Source organism: Gallinula chloropus (genome assembly GCF_964237585.1).
Source record: "Gallinula chloropus genome assembly, chromosome: 2".
Classification (NCBI taxonomy): domain Eukaryota; kingdom Metazoa; phylum Chordata; class Aves; order Gruiformes; family Rallidae; genus Gallinula; species Gallinula chloropus.
The window spans coordinates 152,696,953-152,720,939 of record NC_140086.1 but is presented as its reverse complement, the minus strand read 5'-3'; the positions used below and the strand labels follow the sequence as shown (position 1 = coordinate 152,720,939).

At 38.0% G+C, this 23,987-nt stretch overlaps 1 protein-coding gene across 3 annotated transcripts in view; it reads left to right on the top strand.

Moving 5' to 3' along the window:
• Window positions 1–23,987, top strand: part of ZMYND11 (zinc finger MYND-type containing 11) — a 109,381-nt gene that overhangs the window by 48,379 nt on the left and 37,015 nt on the right. For all 3 annotated transcript variants that reach the window (XM_084279921.1, XM_084279919.1, XM_084279920.1), the window contains exon 3: window positions 17,542–17,701. In XM_084279921.1, the coding sequence (XP_084136047.1) occupies window positions 17,542–17,701 (160 nt within the window). The remainder of the gene's footprint in view (window positions 1–17,541; window positions 17,702–23,987) is intronic.

Below are 23,987 nucleotides of genomic sequence, written 5' to 3'. Positions count from 1 at the left end.
GAGGATTCTTATACTTGCATTTTTAGAAGTGTTAATACTTCTTGAGATTGACTAAAAGAGTGGCTTTTGCATATTACAAGTATTTGGAAGTAATAATGACAAATATTTGAAAGTATGTCCTACTCCTGAGTAAGGATACAGAAAAACAGCAAGGTAACCTTTTTTATAAATACATGTTTCAGGTAAGTAAGAGTCATCCTACCGTGTCACATAATGGATGACAAATCTGTACTTTCAGGGAACTTCACAAGTTGAAAAGATGATTCATGATTTGAGTTTTGATTTTATTTTCTTTTTGACATTGTTTGAGGGTTCATTTGTTGCTAGGGACAGGTTGTCCTGTATATTTTGTGACCTGTTAGTCCAGACACCTTCAGAACAGAATCCCTGTTGCAGCTTTCTTCATCAGTTTGCTACTTTTAGGCAAATCTGTGTGCTGTCTTTTCTCCTAACTGGCAGCTCAGCATGGTTGTCTCTCTTTTCCTAACATATTCTTGCTTTTTTCATTTACTTACTGCTTTTCATACCCTTCTGATGCTATGAAAAGCCACTGTACATACCAAGGAGCATTTACTTTTTGTTTCCAGGGAAATGTTGGTAATATAAAAAGAGGATTCATTGTTTATAGATTATGAACTGTTTCAACTCAATATGTAAAAAAGACAATTTTATGTTATGTATTAAAATAGGTAAAATTTAACCTGTGCACTTTATTTGTAACTGTTAAAAAATATCTGGGGTAAAGAAGACTTCCAGAATATACTGGCAATGGAAAGTATTTAAGAAAAAAATCTATAGAACTAGCCACGCATTTTCTGTAGAGAACATAAGAGTAGGAGGACAGTGTAGGAGGAGCCAAGAACACTAGAAGGTACTTCTAATATTGTCAAAGAAGCTTATAAGGAAATAGGCTCTTTCATTAAAAGTAGACTAAATCAAGTATGCTTTGCTTTTTAAATTGATGAGGGGGAAAAGTAAGAATAGAAAAATGTGTGATTAGAAAAGGATTGAAAACTGTCTTACATTGAGGAAAGAGTCACTTGGAAAATTTGAATACGCCAGCTAGAGCCTTTAACAAACCAGTTAGTAAGCTTACTGAACTTTCATCAATTATTTTTGAAAAGTCACTGCACATAGTACTGAGGAATGCAAGTAAGATGTCTATTTTTGAAGGAATTAAAAATATCTGTGTGCAAAAATGACAATACTATGACACTGATAATTGGAGTATTATATAAATACTTAAATAAAAGAATTACTAGGGAAGAGACCGCACTGCACAGATTTGATGTCTAAAAAACCCAACGCAAACCAAAACAAATAATTTATATGAAAGGGATTTGGCTATTTCAGTGATTATATGTAGGGGAACGTTATAGTTGGAAAGGTATTTTCCATTGGTTGGAGATAAGTACTACCTTCAGTAGCTTGAAAACTAAATGAAGAACTGAAAACCAATAGTAAGAAGAAGTAACAGCAAAGTGAATTTAAACGAATTAGCACTGAAAGTGCAAACTACCACTTGAAGAGAACATTAAAATATGCATGTAAGTTCCTATCTTTGTACACAGGCTTCCGTAAATTCAGGGCATTTTTGTTTAATGGGGAAGCTCACTTGAAGGCAGTGGTGGCATTTATGTAAAGGTATGCAAAGTAAATATTCTCATCTGGCTTATGCTGGCATGGTGTTTCTCAAGTCAGTGAATTATAATCATTTAAAATCTAACTGCTAGAAGTATCTAACATTTCTAAACTACCAAATTATGTAATAACAAAATTATATTTCTAAGAGGTATTTATCACAAAATATGACTTATTTTTCTCTCCAGAGTTAGTGTTGGAATAATTTGTCCCTAATATGCCACTTATTTAAGTTAGTATTATTGGTATTAGTTATGCTCTAAACACTAGCAGAGAAATGGTTTCCCACATCTTGTGAATTCTCTGTCAAGAGCTCAGCTCGACAAATTGTTCATCCCTAAAAGTGTGTTAAAAATTATAATTATGCTTTGACTTTCTGTGTTTTCCTCATTATCTTCCATCTGTTTTGGATTTGGGGTAACCTCAAAAATTGAAAAATGGAATAAACCGCTTTAAAGTACACTGGAAAAAATCACGCATATTTAAATGAACAGGATAAATTATTGACATGCAGTTTCCTAGCAGATTGGTAGTTATTTATGAACAACAGACATGTTTTTAAAGTTCTCATTCTTTGGCTACTCCAATCTTTCAGCTTATTTTATAGTGTTTTCTTTATAATTCCCTTACAGGTAATTGGACTCCTCAGAATTAATTAACTATTAATTAAATATTTACCCTTTTCTCTCAAGGTATTGGGTTCCTTCAGTACCAATTTATGAAGATTGCATGATGATTATGAGTTCAGAGTTCATTATCTATTAAGTTAATGTTATTAAAGTACTCAATTGGCAAACACAGTGTTCCAGAACTATTATTGTCTGCTTTCAAGATTTTGTCATTATAAACAGATAATCATTCTTGTTTCTAAACCATTCCATGAAGACTTTATTTTTTCCCTATTTCTTTCTTCATAGTTTTTTCTCTCTCCCTTTGATGTGTTTCATGATTTATTTAGTTGGTTGGCTTTTGTTCCTGTCCTTTATAAAGGCTGTGTCTATACTGTCTTTGTGTACTGTGACAGGGAATGCCCTGGTACCATTAGGCGCAGATATACTGTGACCGCACCGCATTGCTTTTGGCTCACTGAGGGTTTCTTTGGCCTTGACATATTCTTTGTTTGTTTTATATGTGTGTGTGGTTCTTCAGTTCTAAGAGCCAAAAATAATACAGCCCACAGCAATGCTATTCTTGAAATATGAAGCTAGAGGCATGATAGTTTGCCATCGGGCATGGCGAGAAGGCATCTGAGGACACATAGCATGCTGAAACAGGGTTTGAGTGCCCTTGGGAAAAAGAGCCAGTCTTGGCATAGGTTACAATCATGTCCTCTATCAGGAGCAAACTAACCCATGCTTTGCCATTTTCACAGGAGAAACAGGTTGGCATTCTCCAGATAGGAGCCTAAGAATGCATCAGCTTGGGAATAAAACCAAGAGTGACCACAGCCTGCAGGGTAGAGGTATCCCAACTTTTGGGGTGATGAAGCTGATGGAAGGACCATTAACTAGAATAAAACTACAGAATTTGTGCTATTTTCAAATTGAGGAAAACTGAACCTATCAGTTTCATCTGTCAGAAAGCTATTTTATGATGTTGGAGATAAAAGAAAACGTACTAATTCTTCTCATCTTTTTTGATTGGCTTTCAAGTGGGATATTCCAGTACTAGGTCCCTAAACGGTCATAACCATTTTTCCCGTATTTGTTCTGTGGACTCATTTTTGTTAGATTCTAATTTAATGTAAGCACAGCAAAGTCAAATCATCTAAGAGAAATGAGCAGATCCCAAGCCTATACAGCGTAGACTCTGTCAGTCCCCTGTTAGCTTCGTGTGGACTGACATTAATCAGCATTGATGGGATAGCATGCCAGAGAGGAATTACTCAGTATGAAAGATTACTGTAAAACGATGAGATTTTCTGGTCCCACAGTTGATGTGGAGTCGCTAGCAGTTGTAGATTGAGTATGTGACCCTCTCAGTTTGACATTTAGTCCTAGGAAGGGGATTTCTTCTCCAAATATCACTCTATGAAATTTCTCCAGTCATTCTTGGAGAAAAGCTAAAGTTAAGGGCCTCTCCTCCCTATCCATAAATCTGGTTTTGTTGCCTGCAGTTCTCTTTTTAGGCTGTCTACTTTAACAGAAAACAATTTCTAGAAGCACTGATTAAGGCAAAGATGAGAATGAGTGATTTGAATAGGTAGAGAATAATCACAAGACAGTATAAATACAAAATGAGCAATTTGAACAGATAGGGAATAATCACACACATCTATAAATAAGAATATGCAATGCAGTGGGAAAAAAAAAGAAATAACGAACAAGATTCTTACAGTATTGCTTATATGAAGCTCAGAAACTTGTTAGAAAAAAATCTGTCACTATTTATAGTACCCTTGATGAAAATTTAAATCTTCCTAGTATTTTGCATGTTGCAACTAAACAGTCAGGCATAAACAAAAATAGTAAGCCATAAGAATGATTAGGAGAGCAAATGGCTTTGGATGTTTAACTAGATAATCCTGTTGTTTAACTTTATGTGAGCTGAAGTATTGTAGCATCTGATATTTCTTTGACTGAAATGAAAGCTTAGAAATGTTTTTCTGCTTTGTTGCTTTCTAATCCTTTGTCATGCCATTGCCCTAAAATATCTGTCTTTTTTTGTTACTGGAGAGTAGGCTTATCTAAAAACAATTGTTTCAAGTAAAGCGTGCTCCAGTCATGGAGGAGAATGCAGTGACTGCCTGAGATCACTTTTAACCAGTGTTCCTGGCTCCTTTTCCACATCTTTACATCACCATCATGTATGTTTTAAATATGACCATGTTAAGCAAATAGTGTCATTAAAAGCATCTCTTCAGAATCTGGTACATGTTTATCAAACCCAGGTCAGTTGTACTATGGTTGAACAGATCAGAATTGAAGGAGGATTTTACCAGTTGGGAAAAGATGAGGAAGAACAGTACAGTGACATTTTTTTCCATGCCGTGCAGTGTAATAGCAATTTGTAATTATGCAAGGGTAAGCAAAAGTGGGAAATGCAAGGTCCTACAATGAGAAGCAGGATACTGCTTCCTCAGCAGGCCACATAGCTGCTTCTAGTGACAGCCTGTCTACTGAGCGTTCACCTCTGAGAAGGCTGAATTCAGTTTGTATTGGGTTGGCTTAATTATAGATATATGCATTACAGAAAACAAACACAGAAACACATCACCAGGTAATGACAGGGTAGAGAATTCTTGGATTTAAATACCTCTATGTGTTTTCTGTTACAGTCGAGGACAAGGCACTTCTTTCTGTCTGATTCCACTAAGTCAATCTCCTTTTCTGTTTCTTCTACTTTACTTCTGTCCTTCCCACAGTAAACTTCAGCTGCTTCTTTTAGCCTGAAGCTAATGGGTTTTTCCTCTGTTTTCATCACACTGTTTTTTTGTGTTGAACCAAGAGAATGAACTGAGTCTAGAGTTTTAAAGCTTGTAAATTATCTTGATCGTTTTGGTTAAAAACCATTATATTCATAAACCAAAAAGCTATCTAAAGCTGATTGAGTCCCTAATAACAATTTTCATAGAACTAATATTTTGGTTATGATGCCTTGGAAAGCCAGAATCAAAACTCAATAGCCTTGGTGACTATTAAGCAGGTATCCTTTATTGCAGCGCTGGGCACACGGGATCGTTCCTTCGAATGTGTGCACTGATTAAAGCCAAATTTCTCATATTTATACAGATTAACTATACATAATCATTATAATTTCTAAGAAAAGGCAGGGTTATGCAAATTATTTCTAAAAAGTCATTTATATTAATTCCTCCCAGGTAGAGCATTCTCAGTGACACTCAGGGGGTCCTCAGGTGGTCTTCAGGGATGAAGGCTGGACATCTTCCTCTCTCTCCAGCGCATGCTCTTTACGTTTCTTCTCCATAGTTACCTGAGCTCAAAGACACATTCCAGCACAAACTAGTTAGGAACCCCTTTTCACTGAAAACAAGGTATAGTCTGTCTCTTAATTGGTTATTAGTCTCATTATCAGCTTTCCAGTACCTCAAGGGAACATACAAACAGGAGGGGAATCAACTTTTAGAAAGGGTAGATACTGGCAGGAAAAGGGGGGGTGGATTAAAACTAAAGGAAGGAAGGTTTAGATTAGATATTAGGGGGAAGTTTTTTACAGAGAGAATGGTGAGGGTCTGGAACAGGCTGCCCAGAGAGGTGGTGGATGCCCCATCCCTGGAGGTGTTCAAGGCCAGGTTGAATGGGGTCCTGGGCAACCTTGTGTATATCCAGGCTGGAGGTTGGTGTCCCTGCCTGTAGCAGGGGGGTTGGAGCTCTGTGATCCTTGGGGCCCCTTCCAACCCAACCCATTCTATGATTCTGTGATTCTGTGATTATGTATGACTCCCCTATCTTCACGTTTGCTAGTTGCAAGGCTGTTGCACTGTTATGGCTGAGTTTTGTAGCCGTTTTCACAAAACAGCTCACATGATTACAGCCGAATTCTGCTAAAATCTAAAACTAACCTATTAAAAACATGCCAACACTGTCTATTCTAAACCACACAAATTCTTACTTCTTTATCTTCAAGGCTGCTGCACTGTTATGGTTAAGTTTTGTAGCTGCTCTCACAAAGCAGCTCACACAGCCATATTCTACTAAAATCCCAAACTAATCTATTCTTAAAACCATGAAAATTCTTATATTAAAGTTATATTAATTGTCTCTTAAGATACACCTACATCAATCTATTCAGCATGATTACATTTCATTGAATCAGTTACTATTATGGTCAATATTATTTGGTCTGTATTATGCCCTAAGTGTGCCTAACTGTTACAGCATAACAACATGTTGTTTAGAAATGTGATAGAGACCAAAATGTTGGGCTGACTTGATACATTATTTTTTTATACTGATGGCTTTGAGGGGGGTTAAGTTAGGCATTGAGATAAAAAGTTTTGGACATTTTCAAAAGTTCAGGTATATGTTATGAAGTAATAAAAAGAGCACTCAAAACTCTGTGTATGCAGAAAAGTGCAGGGAATCTAACCTTAACTGATAAACAATTTACTTGTAATTTTGTACCAAGACTGACTGTCCAGTGAGGTAATTCAGGAAGCTAATATGGTTTTTTAACATTCAGATTCAAAAAAATGTTGAGAAGTGCGGAAATAAGATAAACACTTTTCTTTTAGAAGACTCATTTTAAAAGGCTCTTTAAAAAGAAATGATACATTGTCATCAATGACACGAGGAATGTTCACAATGATGTATCTTCATTACATTTCACCTGGTGTTACCTGTAGATAGCTACATTTGTCATAAAGCTCTTATCTTTTTGTTTATATTGAGTATAATCTTAATTTTGTTTGTGAGTTCATCATGATTTTCTGTTTTGGGTATTATGTACCTTTAGTATTGCTGGTATTGATCCAGTTTAAGAGTTGTTTTAGACATTTTTACTTACGGTGGGTGGAAGCAGGGATGACAGGAAAAATATTGGAATCTTTTATTGGAAAAAGGCTATAAAGAACCCAGCTGTGTTTGCTCTGAGTAGTAGTAGAATTAAAATTTCTGAATTAGTAAATGTGGCTAAGGTGTCATCTTGAGTTTATAATACATACTAATCATTACTGTTTTTCCTTGGTACAGATAATTTCTTCAATTTGTGTAATGATTCTATTCAGTCATGTTAATTAAACTGATTAAAAGAATAAATAAGACAAATCCAGATATATTAAGCAGCGCTGTTTGTGATTTGTTAGGGATAATTGTTCTTTCAAGTTGGTGCTGAGCCACCGTCCTGCCATGTGATAAACAACATAGCTACCTGAATTGTTGGGTCTGCTTCTCAGGGCTGGCTGCCATGAGACTAATTCAGTGCCTCGTGTAGAAAACTCTTCACCATGGCACTGACGAAGATTCCTCCAGCCTTGCCACAGTTTTTTCCTGCTTTATGCTGACTACATGTGTGGTGGTTCAGCCCCAAGCAGTGGCTGAGCACCACATGCTGCTCACTCGCTCCCAAAGGAAAAACAGAGCCTCCATGGGTTGCAACCCGTGAAAGGGGAACAATAACAGCCTGTGGCAAATTACACTCACACCCAGTGATAGCACAGAGTACCACACAACAGGAGGACCAACCCAATGCCCAGGCCACTCTCAACCTGCCCTGGAGGCACCAGGAGCACCCCTCCCCAACCAGCCGCTTTTATGAGGAGTGATGTCAAGTGGTGTGGAAACAGCCCCAGCTGACACAGCTCATCTGGCCTGGCTGCTTGGGGAGGGTAACTCTGGCTCGGTCACAATAAGGACAACATGGAATGGAAAGGATGCTGTAGCCAGCTGTGCAACTGTTACACCTGTAAGGGTTTAGCATAAAAGGCTGTATTGTTGAGGACTGGAGCTTGGAGGTGAGGCTAATTTTTTTTGTGTATTTGCTTTTATCAGAAATATTAACACATATATCTCTAGCTCCTCCAGTTCATTCTGCAAAAAATAAACAGGTGCTCAGATGTTCTAAAGAAATTTTGCTTGATCAATTTTCCTTGTCTAATAATTCTCTTGAGAATGATCTTACGTGGTATTGTTGGTGAGGCAGTTTTTTAATCTCAAAGGTCAATGTTCTTCATTGATTGACTAGCTGAAGCCAACTCATTTAAACTCTCCTTATTGTGTGTTACTGTAAAAATTGTGATACTCAGTGTTTAGTGCTTTTCATGGATAATACATGCAAACTATGAACTCTGGTGTAAATATTGAGAAGGAAAGTGGGGAAGTGTAACTGACTTGAAAATGACTATCTGCCTTTTAATTTTAATGAATATTCTGATGTACTCCATACTTACAGTAATGTTTGTGTTGTGTAAGTTTACACAAAAAAATACGTAACAGGCTATCTTTATTTCTAATTTCTAAAAGTAAAGCAATTTACTTTTTTACAACACAACAGGTATTGATTTTTGCTTGAATCATCTTTATAATATTTGAAATTGAAGCTTGTAGTTTACATTTGGTTTCTTTGCTCTAAGTAAATGGGGTTTTCTATTAGAAATGAAAGATGAAATTGGGTGTGACATGGCCATTTAACAGGTTGTTATCTGGCCTGAAGTGCTCATCAAGGCTTTCTCTGCAATCAGGGGAGATAGAATGATCTCCAAAGCTCTCACTACTCCTACCACCTATTTTAGGTTGCAGTCTCATATTCCCATTCATGTAAACAATATCATCACCAAAAGCATCAGCCCTGCCCTGTTGGCTTTTCCAGCCCTTGCACTCATACCTAGCTGGTAATTAGGTGAGTATTTGTGTGACAGTGTGATGATTTTGAAACTCAGCCAGGTCTAAACTAGCCTGACACCCCCTCAAAAAAAAAAATTTAAAAAATTGTTACTTTTAAATCAGATAAGAATGGAAATAAAATTAGTTAGACACTGAGTCATGAAACATATATATTTGAATCATTTTAATATATATATATTTTAAGTATGTTTTGAATTGAGATGTTCAATCTGAGCTCACTAATCATTTCATTTGCAAGGTATTAGCCAGGATGTTATATTCTGAGTTATGTACTACTTGTTTGTCTCTTCAGTACATCCACAGAGAAGTGCCAGGTGTGGTAGTGGCTCTACATACACACCAGCAGTTCTACATCTGCATGGAATGCCACTGACCACTCAGTGTTCCTGTTTGCCAGTAGTGCTTAGTGCACATACATGGACTTAACACTACCTGCAGTATCACATACAACTTTGTTAGAAAAAATGTTGAGATAAGTTTATCCTTAAGAAGGTAGTAGCAGTTCCAAAAGATATTGGTGGATAAGGATTGAATAGCTCAGTACCTTAGTTACTTGCTTTTCATGGTAAAAGTGGTGGGTTACACAATTGTGAGGGTATAGTGAAGTTGTAAAAGTGAGAATTTAACTTACTGAAAAAAGGAATTACCTGAGTTGAAATTACCGTGGTTTTGACAGAAATGACCCAGGTGATTAACATTATAGGAACCTGAGCAATGCCTGGGGTATCTAAAGCATGCACAAACAAGATTACTTGTTTGTTTTAGCAGTAGCACAGAAACATAAAGTAGATCTGAGTTTCATTGAACTGCTGGATCTCACTGTTTCACTACTGAGCTTTATGTGTTCCCTTTTGTTTTATAACAACACTGCACAAAATGAGAGTCCGTATTCGTGCAAATACTGTATTTCTAGACTACGAGGGAAAGATGAAAAACATTTTAAAATGTGGTAGGGTTGACCCAGGCTGGAGGCCCAACACCCACCAAAGCTGCTCTGTCACTGCCCTCCTCAGCTGTAGACAGGGGAGAGAAGATATGATGAAAGGCTTGTGAGTTGGGAAGAGGACAGGGAGAGATCATGTAGCAATTACCGTCACAGGCAAAACAGGCTCAACAACAACAAAAAATAAATCATCTAATTTATTACCAAGCAAAACAGAGTAGGATGATGAGAAATGAACTCAAGTCTTAAAACACCTCCCCCCAACCCTCCCCTTCTTCCCAGGCTCAACTTCCTATGATTTCTCTCCCTCCTCCCCTCAGTGGCACAGGGAGATGGGGGTTGGGGTCAGATTATCACATGTTTTCTCTGCAACTCCTTCCTCCTCAGGAGAGGACTCCTCACACTCTTCTCCCACTTCAGCCTGGGGCCCCTCCCACAGCAGACAGTCATCCATTAAGTTCTTCAACATGAGTCCTTCCCACAGGCTGCAGTTCTTCACAATTTGCCCCAGTGTACATCCCTTCCATGGGGTGCAGACCTTCAGGACCAGACTGCTCCAGCATGGTCCCCCACAGGGTCACAAGTCCTCCCAGCAAACCTGCTCCAGCATGGGCTTTTCTCTCTACAGGAAGGTTCTTCCAGGAGCCTGCACCAGCACAGGCTTCCCACAGGTCACAACATCCTTCAGGTGTTTCCTCCTGCTCCAGCATGGGGCCCTTCTTCTTCACTGACCTTGGTGTCTGCACAGTTTCTCCTATCTTCTCACTACCTTCCCTGGTGGCAAAAAGCTACTACTAGGGTTTGGGGTCTTTTTTCCTTCTTAAATATGCTATCACAGAGGCACTACCACCATCACTGATTGGCTTGGCCTTGGCCAGGGGCAGGTCAACCTTGGAGCTGTCTGGTATTGGCTCTATGTAACCTATGGGAAGCCTTTATCAGCTTCTCACAGAAGCCACCCCTGTAGCCCCCTGAACTACCAAAACCTTGCCATTCAAACCCAAAACGGGAAAAGAAAATTAATCATTTCTCTGTAATTCAGTTTCTCCAAGTCCCCCACTTGGCATTTTGGACTGCACAAAATGTGGATCGTAGAATCAGTGTTTCATTGTGAAGGGAGCAGCTCTGTCAGGCCGGTGTGGTCTGTGCGGCCTGCTGGTGGTGTGTGAAGCGCAGCGGAGCTCAGGTGCAACCTGTTCACATGCCTGCACTTCTCTTTGTGAAGTGTAAATACAGAAGAAAAATGTTATGCTTTGGTTGCCTTTATTTTAGTAATTTAATCCAGATTTGAAAACTTCAGAAACTATGAATATATCAAAAAGTATCTTAGAAAAAAGTGTGCTGCTATGTCCCAACTGTGAAGGGTTCCGCTTTCTCCGAGTCTGTACAGCCCTAAGCTCTCAGATCAGCTCTCGTAGCTTCTGGCAAGCAGGGAATGTATATCTAAGATTCATTGTTTTGAAATACAAATACCCATAATGTTTAGCCTTTGTTTTGTGGAAGTTGGTTTATGCTTAGTGCTACGTTTGGTGGGAGCAGGCAGCCTGTTCTTCTGAGCTGAGACCCTGAGATACAACTGTGAGCACAGATCTACACCTGGCCCTCTACAAGGGTTACTACTGGATTCCTGAGATTTGAGCCTTTGTATTTTAAATTCTTATGCTACTTAAGCTGTGTAGCTGCATTTGTTTCAGAAAATACTTCAGTTAATGGCAGCGCGCTCTTCCATTTTTCATTATGACCAGTGGCCTAATCTTTACAAATTAAGGAAAGTTTTAAAAGAAACAGGTGGGCCTTTTATAAAACTGCTGTCATAACCTGAATCTAAAGCAAAATGCATCATTTCTCACCAGAGGTAGGAACATAATATAAAGCTCAGAATAGATTTTTGGCTGCTTTCCTTCCATTTTATGTATTATTCCATAAGGTCTGTCCCTGAATCTAGGACATTTTTATATACCTGTAGGTAACATTTAAAATTAATGGCAGTCTTTCAGTAGAGTTTAATGGGATCTGCTGTATTTTATCAGATCTCAATGGTGAGATGGGCTATGCATACAAGGAAATCAAGACCTCCGTTTCTCCCTGGATGAGTTGCTTAGCAGATCCTCTGCTGCTGCCAGCAGACTGCTACTTCCCTTCGTGTCATGGAGGGTGGAGGCATCCAGCATAGATAGATAATTGATCAGACTAAGATTACAGTGTTTGCTACTAAACTTAGCACCTACCTACACTTGTCACGCTGCTGTACTTTATAAAAGGCAGCTGTTTCCTATATGTATTTTACTTTAGTGTTTTACAGAGATGCTTGCTGTAGCATTTTTTCAGTATTTTCCTTTTGATGAGTTCAGGTGGCTGAAAATGTGATTGCTTCTGAGTTCAGAAAACAGATTTTTTTTAATCCTTGTGTTAACTTTCCACCTTAAGTAACCTTACTGCCTTCCTTGGCCAGTTTTGTTTTTTCACAACACAGCTGCACCCATGTAAACAATTTGAGGCATCTCAGTAGATCACAGTTACCTTCAAGAGGACTCGTCGGGGGCAGAGTTAGGCATTTATGTGCATCATTTTGTGGGCATTTATATGAAGCTATTTGGGACAGGGTTTGGCTTTGTGTTGTGTCTTGCAGAGCACCAACTAAAGCATTGCGAGCTGTGTGACAGCTGTAGGCAAAAAAGTTCACCCTTGGATCCCCTGCAAGTGCCAGCAACTCTTGTATCTGTTTTGCTCCCATGGTGATTGCAGCTTTAGTGTCTGCTTCCTCCACACCCCTTTGATCAAAACAAACTTTCGTATTGAGTTTTAAGATATGTTATGAAGCACATGTATTAGATTTTTTGACTAGAAAAACATGCTGAACACTGGCTAGTTTGAGAAATTTTTTTTGAAGTTTTAGATGTGAATTGCTCATGTGCTGACAGACTTCAGTGCTTCTGTAACGGTTCCTGTATATTGGGCCGGCAAGTGGATTAGAGGGGCATCAGGGTATTCCTGTGGCCCAGTTTTGTTTAGCAAAGGGAAGTGGCAAGATTCAGTTGTCACTTAGTGGTGACATGAGTTGTGCATTTTGTTGCTGTGAAGGAGAGAGGTTCTCAAAGGGCCATGCCAGGGTTCCTTGCATGTTATTCCTGCCCTGTCATTGCAATGTGACTCAGGTAGGGTGCGTAGCAGATGGCTGTGTGGCTCTGCTGTGAGGCCTGTGAGAACTGCTTACCTCCATCTGTGCTGACCCCTTGGGCTGTCCCTGTGGTGTCTGAGAGGTGGCCAAAGTTTTAGGATGGGTAACAAGAATAAGGTATATATATACACAGAAGAATATGTCGATACTTTATCGACACTCAATTTGAAAAGAGCTGACAACTGTTTGTCTGCCCTGCCAAATAGGTTTAAAATTGTTGTTTCGCATTTTTGTGATTGGTACTTTGTATACAGAATACAGATGAGCACGGATACACACATGCAATCTGCAGATCTGTTCATGGTTATCCTCAGTGTTCTCCTCTCAGTTTTTTGCTGTCAGACACATGTGCATGTATGTCAGCACATGTGCATTTACCCAGTTCTGTTGGGAGTATCTTGTTTCTGAAGGTCAGCACATTTACATATAGATATACATTTGATGATATGACAATGCTGAGGTTTAAAGGTGGTGATGAACAATCTACATGCTAAAGATTCTTACCCTTCGCTTTCCAAGTGGTGTTGCAATAATTGAAAACATGCCTTAATAGGCTCTTAGAAGTTGATTATAAAAACTGTAATTTTATTAGATTTGCTAGATTCTTCTGTGGTGATGTCAAGGAGGTTTACGCTGCCAGTTTATAAATGGAGAAAATCCTGACCTATAAATACTGTAATACTGTGCAGCGGTTCAGTTGCTTCTGTGTCCTGCAGACAGGCAGCCTCATTTGGTGAGATTTGGAATTTAGCATGCAGATTATCATGCCAAACCTCCTTTTTTCATCAGACAGACCCTCATTATATATAGTAGGGATTAGGGCAGTTAAATTGCATTTTGAAGTGGTTGTTTCAACCCCCTATCTGATTAGAGCTGGTTTGCTGATTTAGGGGATTTTACTTTGTCTCCATGCCTTATTCTCACCCATCCAAAGGGTATTTGCTTTATTTCTCGTGGCTGGCTACATAATAGCAGTATAGGGATTGTATTACCCTTCCCAATCTGTCCATGTGGAGGACTGGGCAAGAGCATAGCAAACCAGTATTGCTTCAACTCCCTATCTCCAAGGTAAGGCTAATCAGCTTTTGTTGAAAACAGCAGTCGGGGATTGCTTTATCTCTCTTCCTTGTTTTTTAACTTCTTGATGCCAGATGCCGCAGTGCATGCAGTGCCAGGAAAAGACTTGCACTCCCTGGATTAGTAGTGTCACTTCTGCACAAAGACATTTCAATAGTTTTTCCCTAATCCGGTAACAAGCCTGATGTGGAAGTTAGGACTCCAACCATCATGCTTTCTGTCCCTAACCTGGAGTTTGAGGTAGTGTTTCCAGCATCTTTCACATGTTGTGACAGTTTTTCACAGTCCATTATTAAAGAACTTTAACTGCCTCTTCTGGTTCAAATCCTGTGCCTTAATAGCTTCTTAGTTTAGCTGCCTTCCTTCTGGCTGAAAAGAAATAAGATAGGATTTCATCCAGACCCTGCCAGTGTTGTTTGATAGTCTTTGTGAATACCTAGCCATGTACACTTTGTACGTTTAAAAGTAAGTAAAGATTCAGGAGGAGAGGGCACTTTTTTAATAGCAATTCTAGTATTTGATGTAAAAACATTCTGTCTATATGTGTGTGCTTTCCTACGAAAGCTGATGGCATTTGATTTTAAACATGGAAAACTTAGCCCATGTGCACAGTCTGCACATTGACTAAAGTATTCTTCAAAAAACCACTGAGGATTTTTTAGTCCTGATTTACAACTGTAGAAGATGAGGAAATTGTTTATTTGGTGGCAGTCCTTTCACTCTGGTTGACAGCACTGATCGGATTTGAGAAAGGGGAGATTCTGAGCCTTGTGCTCCTTTTCACTAGTGCACACCCTGCTGCAGTTGAAATAAGCACATTTAAATCTCTTGGCTGATTAGAGTTGGTTTAAGGCTTTTTGGTTTCTATTATATATCCGTTCTGTTCAGAGAGGAGAGTGAGAATCGCAAAACTTTGAATTTACATTCAGGAGTTTTGTTTGTGTTTCTGCAGCTAGTGGTGCGATGATGCAAAGTATGTGATTTCTTCAGCAGGAGGCACTAAAGATTATGGCACTGAGTTAATACACAATTCCTGTTCTCAGACCTGTAGCAGCCTACTGTGTACCTACCTGTAGGGAAGTCACTTCACAGAATCACAGAATCACAGAATTGTAGGGGTTGGAAGGGACCTCGAGAGATCAATGCCTGATTTGTTCTATCTGTAAAATGGCAAGAATGGCTCTGACAGAGAAGTTGTTCGTAGAGTTAAAATGGAAATTTGCTGAAAACCCAACAAAGTTAGCAAGTATTGACAAACATAATTTGCAGTTTAAAAAGCTAGTTGTGTTTGCATAAATGTGTGCACATGTATGTACACAAATGAAAAACATGTAACAGGAGTATGCAAACAAATGAGTTGCTTTCCAAGTTTCAGGCAGTTTTAAAGTTTCTGTACTTTATACCTCAGTGTACTAATTCTGTTCACTGACACTGATGGAAAGTGAATTAATACATTTGAGTCCCTGGCTGTTCAAGCCCTCCTTGAAATTTGGAGAACTTGGAAAACTCGTTTGAGAGTGAGCAGGTTCTCATGTTAAATTTTGATTTCTACAGAAGCAGAGAGGGATCAGATTGGACAGGGTGATACAGAACTGAACTGGTGTGCCTATCTTCTGAGCCCTTGCTTGGCCTTCAGTCCTTTTCGCTAGCCAGCATCAGATTAATATACATTAGCTTGGGTCACAGACTTGCACAGCATTTTGTTCTTTCTCAATTTATTTAATTTATTATTACTTACTTTTTATGGAGGGGTGGCATGCACAAACCAACCAGACCTGAACTGTGTTGTGGTAGACATTGTAAAATACAGTAAATGTCAGCATCTGCCTTTAAGAGGTTTCATGCCCCTGTCCCAAGATCCTGCAAGAATGCTGCATTTACGTAAATGCCTCTGATTCCAGGCAAAAATTTATAAATGTCCTGTGTTGCTCTGGTTATTGTATAATTTACTACACAAATAAATACTTCTACTCAACCAGAAATTTACTATATGATAATATGCATTTAGTTTCCTTTAAAGCAAAACAGAAGGAATAGATTAGGGTAAAGCAGTTCTCAGTGAAAGCTTAAGAGCGAATGCAGAATTGGGTAAGACCTTTATGCATGGAAACCAATGCAAACCAATCAGTTTGAAAGTCTCATGTCCTCAGAGAGAAGCGTTGATGGGACAGTTGATGACTAGAGTGGGTTTCATCCCTTATTGTGGGTTTATAACTTCTGATATATTAAAATTTCCTGACAGCCATATTATTAAAAACATCCAAACTCATGTAACTGTTTTATTTTTTTTTATGTAATGCTGCTGCTTTGAAATAAATTTTCCTCAAGTTTGCTCCAGCTAATAAATAATACTTTTTTTTTTGCAAAAATGTTTCAGATGACAGTCACAAAAGAATCATGGATGCTGGAATTCTTTATTAAGCATGAAACTGGGGATACTATAGCTGATAGTTTTGTCTTATAGATTTCTCACCTAGGAGACAGGTAAAGGCAGAGTACCTAGAGAAACAAAAAAAGGGAGAGAAAGTTAATTAGCTTTGTATCTGTAAGAGAGGTATAACTATGTCCAAAACCAATTGGTTTCAAGTCATTTAATTTATCTGCTGATTGCAGATGTGCAGTGACTCACTGAAATGTTCTTGGAATTCTGCTTAAAAAGTTCTCAAGTGTAACAGCTTTAAAACAGGGAGGTTGTCAATATATGAGGGAAGATCATTTTATGTTGTTTACTCCAAGTTAATATTTGTTGTTGGTCTAGAAGTAGATTACACTGGGTAAAGGTCAATGTTACACAACAGAGTCTCATGTCTACGCAGAGTTTAGGCTGTATCTGTTTTGTTTAGGCTGTGTATGTTTTATTCTCACCAGTGCAGTTCATCATAGTGTGATTATTGTGGTTATCTCAAGAAAAGGAAAATACCCACTTAGTAATGTAACTCTGTCTGTTGGGTTTTAATATGTGATGCATGAATTCCATATTTTTTTATCAATATGTTGTGCTCATGAGCATCACATAGATTCATTGGTACATCTCCAAACTCATCCTCTGCGCTATCGGAAATATTGCAGAAATGCAAGTTTCAGTTAATTTAAAGTCTCTTTAGGGGCGCAAATGGATGTGGAAGTTTAACAGAATCAAGCCCAGGCATTGTGAGGGTTAGTTTTAGGGTCTGATAATTTTTTTGGTACATGATTTCTGCTAACACTTGTGTAGGTGTGTACGTAACTTCAAAGGGAAGAAAAGATGATTTGAAGTAAAGTGGGAAATTGTATAAATTTTGAGAGTTTAAAAACAACCTAAAACTTAGACTGTGTATATTTTAAATTGTTTGAAAAAGAGTAGTGTTTTGCTGATGCATTTTATAAACTAACACTTAAGGACTTCTGTGCTTTGTGTGCAGGTATATGTCTCGAGTCCATGGTATGCATCCAAAAGAAACCACACGTCAGCTGAGTTTAGCAGTCAAGGATGGTCTTATTGTTGAAACCCTGACGGTGGGGTGTAAAGGGTCAAAAGCTGGTATTGAACAAGAAGGATATTGGTTGCCAGGAGATGAGATTGTGAGTATAAAATCTTTGAGAAAATAAATCATTATTTCTGGTATCTTAAGCATGAAACTTGTTTTAATTTCTATTTGAAGTTATTTATAGATGCTGTGTTGGTGTTTGTGAACAGGGAAGTAATGCACTCTTAAACTTTTTTTAACCTTTTGTATTCCATAGAAGCTCTTTCTTCTTGAATTCTGAGTTTTCTGCTATGAAACACTGGCAAAGTGCTCAATCATCCATCACTTTTATGTAATATTCTCTTCTACAGCTGTACAGGAAGACAGTAAATATTATTGGTATTACTTGAAATCCTCAGACATCCTCAAATCCTAAAGATGGTATCTTAAAAAAAAAAGATGCAAGAATTTTTTATTAGTCTTGCTTAATCTGAATCTGAGGAAGGAAGAACTCCTCCCTTTCAAAAGTGCAACAAGAAATTGCAAATTTATATAGGAACACACATGAAAAGACATGTACTACAGGTATTTGTGAACACCAGGACATTCACTTAGGAAAGATTTTCTTAGCAAATTAGTTACAGGCATCCGGATACTGTTCCACTGGATCTGTAAAATAAATATTTAAATCAAGTTAAACAGGTTGAAAGTCAAGCGAAGGGAAGAAAAGCATGTTTTCTCTGTCCATCCATAGCTGAGATGGAATGCACTCACAAAGTTAACTGAGAACAGTCCCACAGACTAGGAGAAAGCTTGCACAATTGCTTTGCCTTGGTTAGAAGCCTAGTCTCTGTATTTACAAGACCATTTTTTCATAATTAAAGAGTTTGGCAAAACTTTAAAATACTTGAACTAGGACCTTTGGAATATAACTTGCATTAAATACTGGTAAAATGGCCAGCATTGTTTCAGACATAAATAATCATTTAAAATTTGAGGAAAAACAAAAACTCCACAGGAAAATCAATTCTAAAAAAGCACCAAAATGCACCCTGCATTATTGCAGCTACCAGTAAGATCCTGAAAGTGAAACAACAGATTATTTTTTTGATTAAAAGTGAAAGAAATAGGAAGTGGAAATAAACAGTATCCCTAACAGAAAACATTATGGTTAAAGTTAACATACACTAATTTAAAGTATTAAAATACGTATTTAATGTACATTATGTCACTGTTAAGATTCGCATTCTAATTTCATTAGAAACCCTCAAGGGAGCCTTTAAAGGGGGTGTAGCTTTGTTTTTACTATTCTCCCTGGGAGTAAACATTTCAAAATTCCAGCTTAGCTCTTTTAGGTATTTCTTATGTCTGTTTTATCTGTTTAGAGGTAATGTTAGCTGTGAGTACTCAACATAAAGCCTGACATCTGTAGCTATGTCAAATATTCAGCATGTCTACTTCCTCTATTGCTAAGAGAAAAAAATCAAACGGCCATTTCTTAAATGGTCATTCAAAAAATGTTGCTGCTACTTATTAGTACCATTTGTCTAACAAAGCTTGTAAAATGCCCAGCATGCAAATGCCCAGTGAGTCATTAGAATGACGTAATTATTTTATCTCAGAATGAAAAGTTTCCTTTGACTTGACTCAGGATGCTGCTTAAGTCATGTTATGAATAGCCCTTTGGTTAAAAGTGTTGACTGTATTTTCAGCATGACTGCTAATCACCAATGCGTTGTGCTGTGTCCATATGTCTGACGGGCATCTCAGTTGTTCAGAACACCAGTGCACACTTGACTTAAAAGTTTTATGCAAAAATAGCAATCGGCTTCTGATCCAGGCCATGTTTCAACAGTACCCAACCTCCAGCTTCTTGATCCTAATACTGAATCAAACCACTGCAGACAGGCAAAGCAAAGCACATTGACTTGGTATAAAGTCATGCTCTTTGTTCTTTTATTCAAAAAATTTTAATGAGTAACAAAGTGCCGTTGTCATCACTCGAGATCAGATCAAATATTTTCCATTCTCCAACAATTGGTGCAAAACCATGAAGTTTGGTATGTTCTCGACATTGGACACACAGTATAGTTTTACAGATGCTTTGTCTGCACTTGATCAAGATGAAGTTTGTAGTTCTTTGTAATTCAGTACGGCTCAGATCTGGTACTAATGACTGTTGAACCATGAGCTCAAGTTACATTTCAGTGAGGACAAAGACACCAAGGTCTTTTTTGGCATCCAGTTATAGGAGATAGAACTCTATGAAATAGGACTATTAATATTGGAACTGGGATTTCAGGCTTATCAAACTTAAGGTCTTAGAAATAGACCCTTGACACAATTATCGGTACTACAGGAACTTGGAAAGCTCATCATGTGAAAAGAAAGACTGGAGAACTGATCCACCACCTATTGGCATCAGTACAAGAATGCTCCTGGATTTTAGCTTGTTTTCTGGCACCATAGTGGAAGTCAGTAAGAACCAGCTGTTTAAAGGAGTTAGCAAAGGGACACATTCCTGTCACCTCTCCCTCCTTATTTTGAGCATTTGCTTGATGTTTTATTGTATTTTTGAATTTTTCTAAGTATAAGCGTTCAGAATTCATATTCAAGTAAATAAATTACTGGCCTGGGCCACAAAACTGCTGAGCACCTGTTTCTGTTACTTATATAGGTGCCTGACTAAAGGCTGCCACAAACCCTCAATGTACTGGTTTAATGATGACCGCAGATACATTGCTAAATGGTAACAGTAATTAAAAGTATACAGATTATGAAAACTCAATTCTATTGAGAAAAGATTCATTAGGTAACCTGTGGTGTTTGCTTATGTGTTTCCAAACATTTGCCCTATCCAGTAGGTTGACATGATGATTGACTGATGGGACAAGGCATAATGGCCTTAAGACGGAGAGGAGATTTAGATTAGATATGAGGAAAAAAATTCTTGCCTGTGAGGCTGGTGAGGCCCTGTCATAGGCTGCCCAGAGAAGCTGTGGCTGGCCCTCCCTGGCAGTGCTCAAGGCCAGGTTGGATGGGGCTTTGGGAAACCTGGCCCATGGCAGGGGTGTGGAACTAGATGGGCTTTGAGGTCCCTTCCAACCCAAACCATTCTATGAGTGTATGATCTATGCAGTAAGGCTCTCTGATAGGCTTACTCCTAGCCTTCAGAGGAATGTGTTAGAAAAAGTATGCTGCTTTGCTATCATTATTCTATCAGTATGTTGAAGCTGTGAGAAAAAAAAAGAAAGCAGCAAAATTGCATATTTTGAGAGATGCCATAGAAAAGAACAAGCTGGGGAGCAAAGACAAAACAGTTTGAGGGCATTGAGAGGCCCTTCCAAAAGGGCCAAATTACGTGAACATGAATATTCTGAAAAACTGAGAAAAAGAATGATCATATTTTAAAAGTTTATAAAATTGTTCTCTTTTTCTCTCAGATATATGTGGGAGAAATATTTTTATATAAGGTACTAAATTTAAATTATGGAGCCAATTGCCAAACATACGGTATTCCAACTGATATTTAAAGTTTGGTACCTATACAAGAACTTTGCTGCAAACATACCTCTGGGGCTTGTGCAGGTATTCATTTTGTTTGCTCATTTACCATCTTTACAGATGTTTTGCACACTTTCAAAATGTGTTCTCATCTTACAGGCTTTCTCATCTTGCAGATGATTAATGCATTTGACACAAAACAAATGAGAGAAGAAATTATTTTCCATTATTATCCAGGATTTTAGTTAGGAATTTTCATTTTCACTGTCTGTCGATGCCATTATTATGTAATTCAGCAAAATCTCTGCAGCTTCTTCCCTGCAAGGGAAATGTCAGTCCTGAAACCTGGTAATGGAAGTTTCCTTTTTCTTTCTAAAAGCTTTATTTCTATTTCTCACAGAACTTGTGGAAGTATTATTAACTATCAACATAAAAGATACTATCTCCTTGCTCTACGGGTTTAGAAAAAAAATTGCCAATCAGTGTTGTTAAGTGTGTTTTCAATGCAGCCAGTAAAATAGAAGGAAATACAGTTCTTGAAGCAAAGAATCATGAGTCTCCTTACCTATGCATTTCTATTTTCAGTTATGCCATGACTTTTATGTACTTTCATCTATGTAAAATAGTGCTCAGTCTAATCCCAATGAAAGAAATCAAATTAAAGCACCTAGATCATGTAGCTTTATCAGGGGTTAGATACAGTCCTTAGTTTGTCTTACTCATTTACATATCTTGTGGTTTTTCTACAGACAGTGTGCATGGAGCTATTTTGAGCATTTAATGTGCTAATTCTTCTCCTTGTGATTAAAGTCATAAAACTACACTGACCCAGAGAGAGGGATTATGAATGTATAATATCAATTTACATGTGCTCATAAAGCCAGACAATATTGTGCCCTTCTAAAATGGAGATGTGTTAGTAACACAAGCTCATTGTTTGCATCTGAATGCTACATATCTCATAGCACTATTGTGGTTTAAAGTTGGTTGATAGTGGCCAAATTCTCTAATGAGATGTGAAGAGTGAGGCTTCACACTTACTTAAGGCACTTGGAGCTGTTTCTTCACTGACAAAATGCATACATGTTTTCAAGAAGTCACTCTTTTACAGAGCTCTGTTTTCTGATCATTTAATTGATTACTTACAGAAAGAGCCAGCAACTCTTCTGGCTAGTAAAGTCTGACTTTGGGGCTTAGTTACAGTCATTTTCCTGTGCTTTTGGTACTCTCCATATCCAAATTATTGCCTCTCCCATTCTCTCTAGAATTTTCAGTTTAGTGGATAGCATGTTATTTGGAGGGGCAGTTTGCTTGATTTCCTGTTGTCAGAAAACATTAGGACTAGAATGTACTTTTTTCCAACATACCCATGTTTTCATAACTTGCCAACTCATACTGGGGAATTTCTGATATTTTATATCTAGAAAGTACTGGTGCTTGCCCAACGTGACTCCAGATAATTTGAAGTCTCAAGTCTGTGTAAACAATCCATCTCTTCACTCTCTCAGCTTTTCCATCATTTTAACCTTTGTTGTTTCCCACTGTGCATTTTGAAGGTGACTTTGTTAACCCCAGTGACCTTGGGCACACACCCAGTGATTATTGTGATGTTTTGTATTGCAGCTTCAATTTTGCTAGGATTGATCTATGAGAAAGGAGTATTTTTTATTTTAACTGTTACATTTGTGTTAATCTAAATTGCTTTATATGGAGCAAAGGCTGAGTTCCTTACTTGCCATGCTTAATTGCTTTTCTAATTATATTGGTTTTTCCATGCTAGGACAGTATTGGTAGCCAGAAGCTGTTTTGTGAACTCTGTCATCTTGAGTCTCTATAAGTATGAAGATAATTGTGAAAATCTTAAGAGTGGTAACTGTGAGGGTTTGAATCTCTTCTGTACATAAAATACACTTAAACAAAACCCAAAACCAAACACACCCTCCCCCCCCCCCCCCCCCCCCAAAAAAAAAAACCAAGCCAAACCCAACCTACATAACTACCAGTTATTGATACTAAACTAGGGGCTTCTAATTAACTAGGCTGAGGAATGGTTTTAATGTGCAGTTAAGAGAAGGATAATATGAAACAGCAACTGTGACAGCCAGTGCCTTCATCATGGAAGTTCTTACAACTGGAGTACACAGAGAGGAAGAACATGTCATACCAAATGAAGAAAAATTTCCTTCAGTGTTTAAAAAATTCTCCATTTGTCTTATTCATCTGTATTGCTTTTAATCTCAAGTCCTGTGTGAATTCACTGATCTGAAGCTAAACGCAGCCCAAACCATGGTAGTTACTATTTCTTACATATTGTAACAAACAGGGATTTTCCACGCTGGAAAGTTCCAGACAGATTCTTAATTATTGTGAAAGTACCAGTGTTCATTACATTTGGTGATTCACTGATGCAAAGAGTTAATGAATGATCCTGTGGGAGAAAAAAAAGGTTCAGACTGGTTTCCATCTATTATTCCATACCTCAGGGAAAGTATAAGGAGAGTTTTAGGGTCAGGCCACATAACTCTGGTCACCCAAGAGGACATGAGCTTTTAAAACTCTTTGAATCTTTTCTGTCTTTCCAACCTCTAAGGTCCCGTCATTCAGAGCATATTTTGCCAGGAGACTTCCACGTTGTTGATCCACTGTGTACCAAAAGCAATGGATTTTTCTTGCATATTATTATCAGAAAGTGCACTAGTGTAAAAGTTTTCTTATTAATGAACCAAAAATTAGTGTCCACTGCTGTAATATTCTGCTGTAGATTTGTGAAACTTCAGAAAAGCAGGTATTTTCATATCTCCAAATAAAGGCATAGACTATTTTGTCCTTGAGAAGCAAATCAGAATTCTAAACTCCCACCTCATGGATGAGGAAGTCTTGCACTCTTAAAGCCAGAA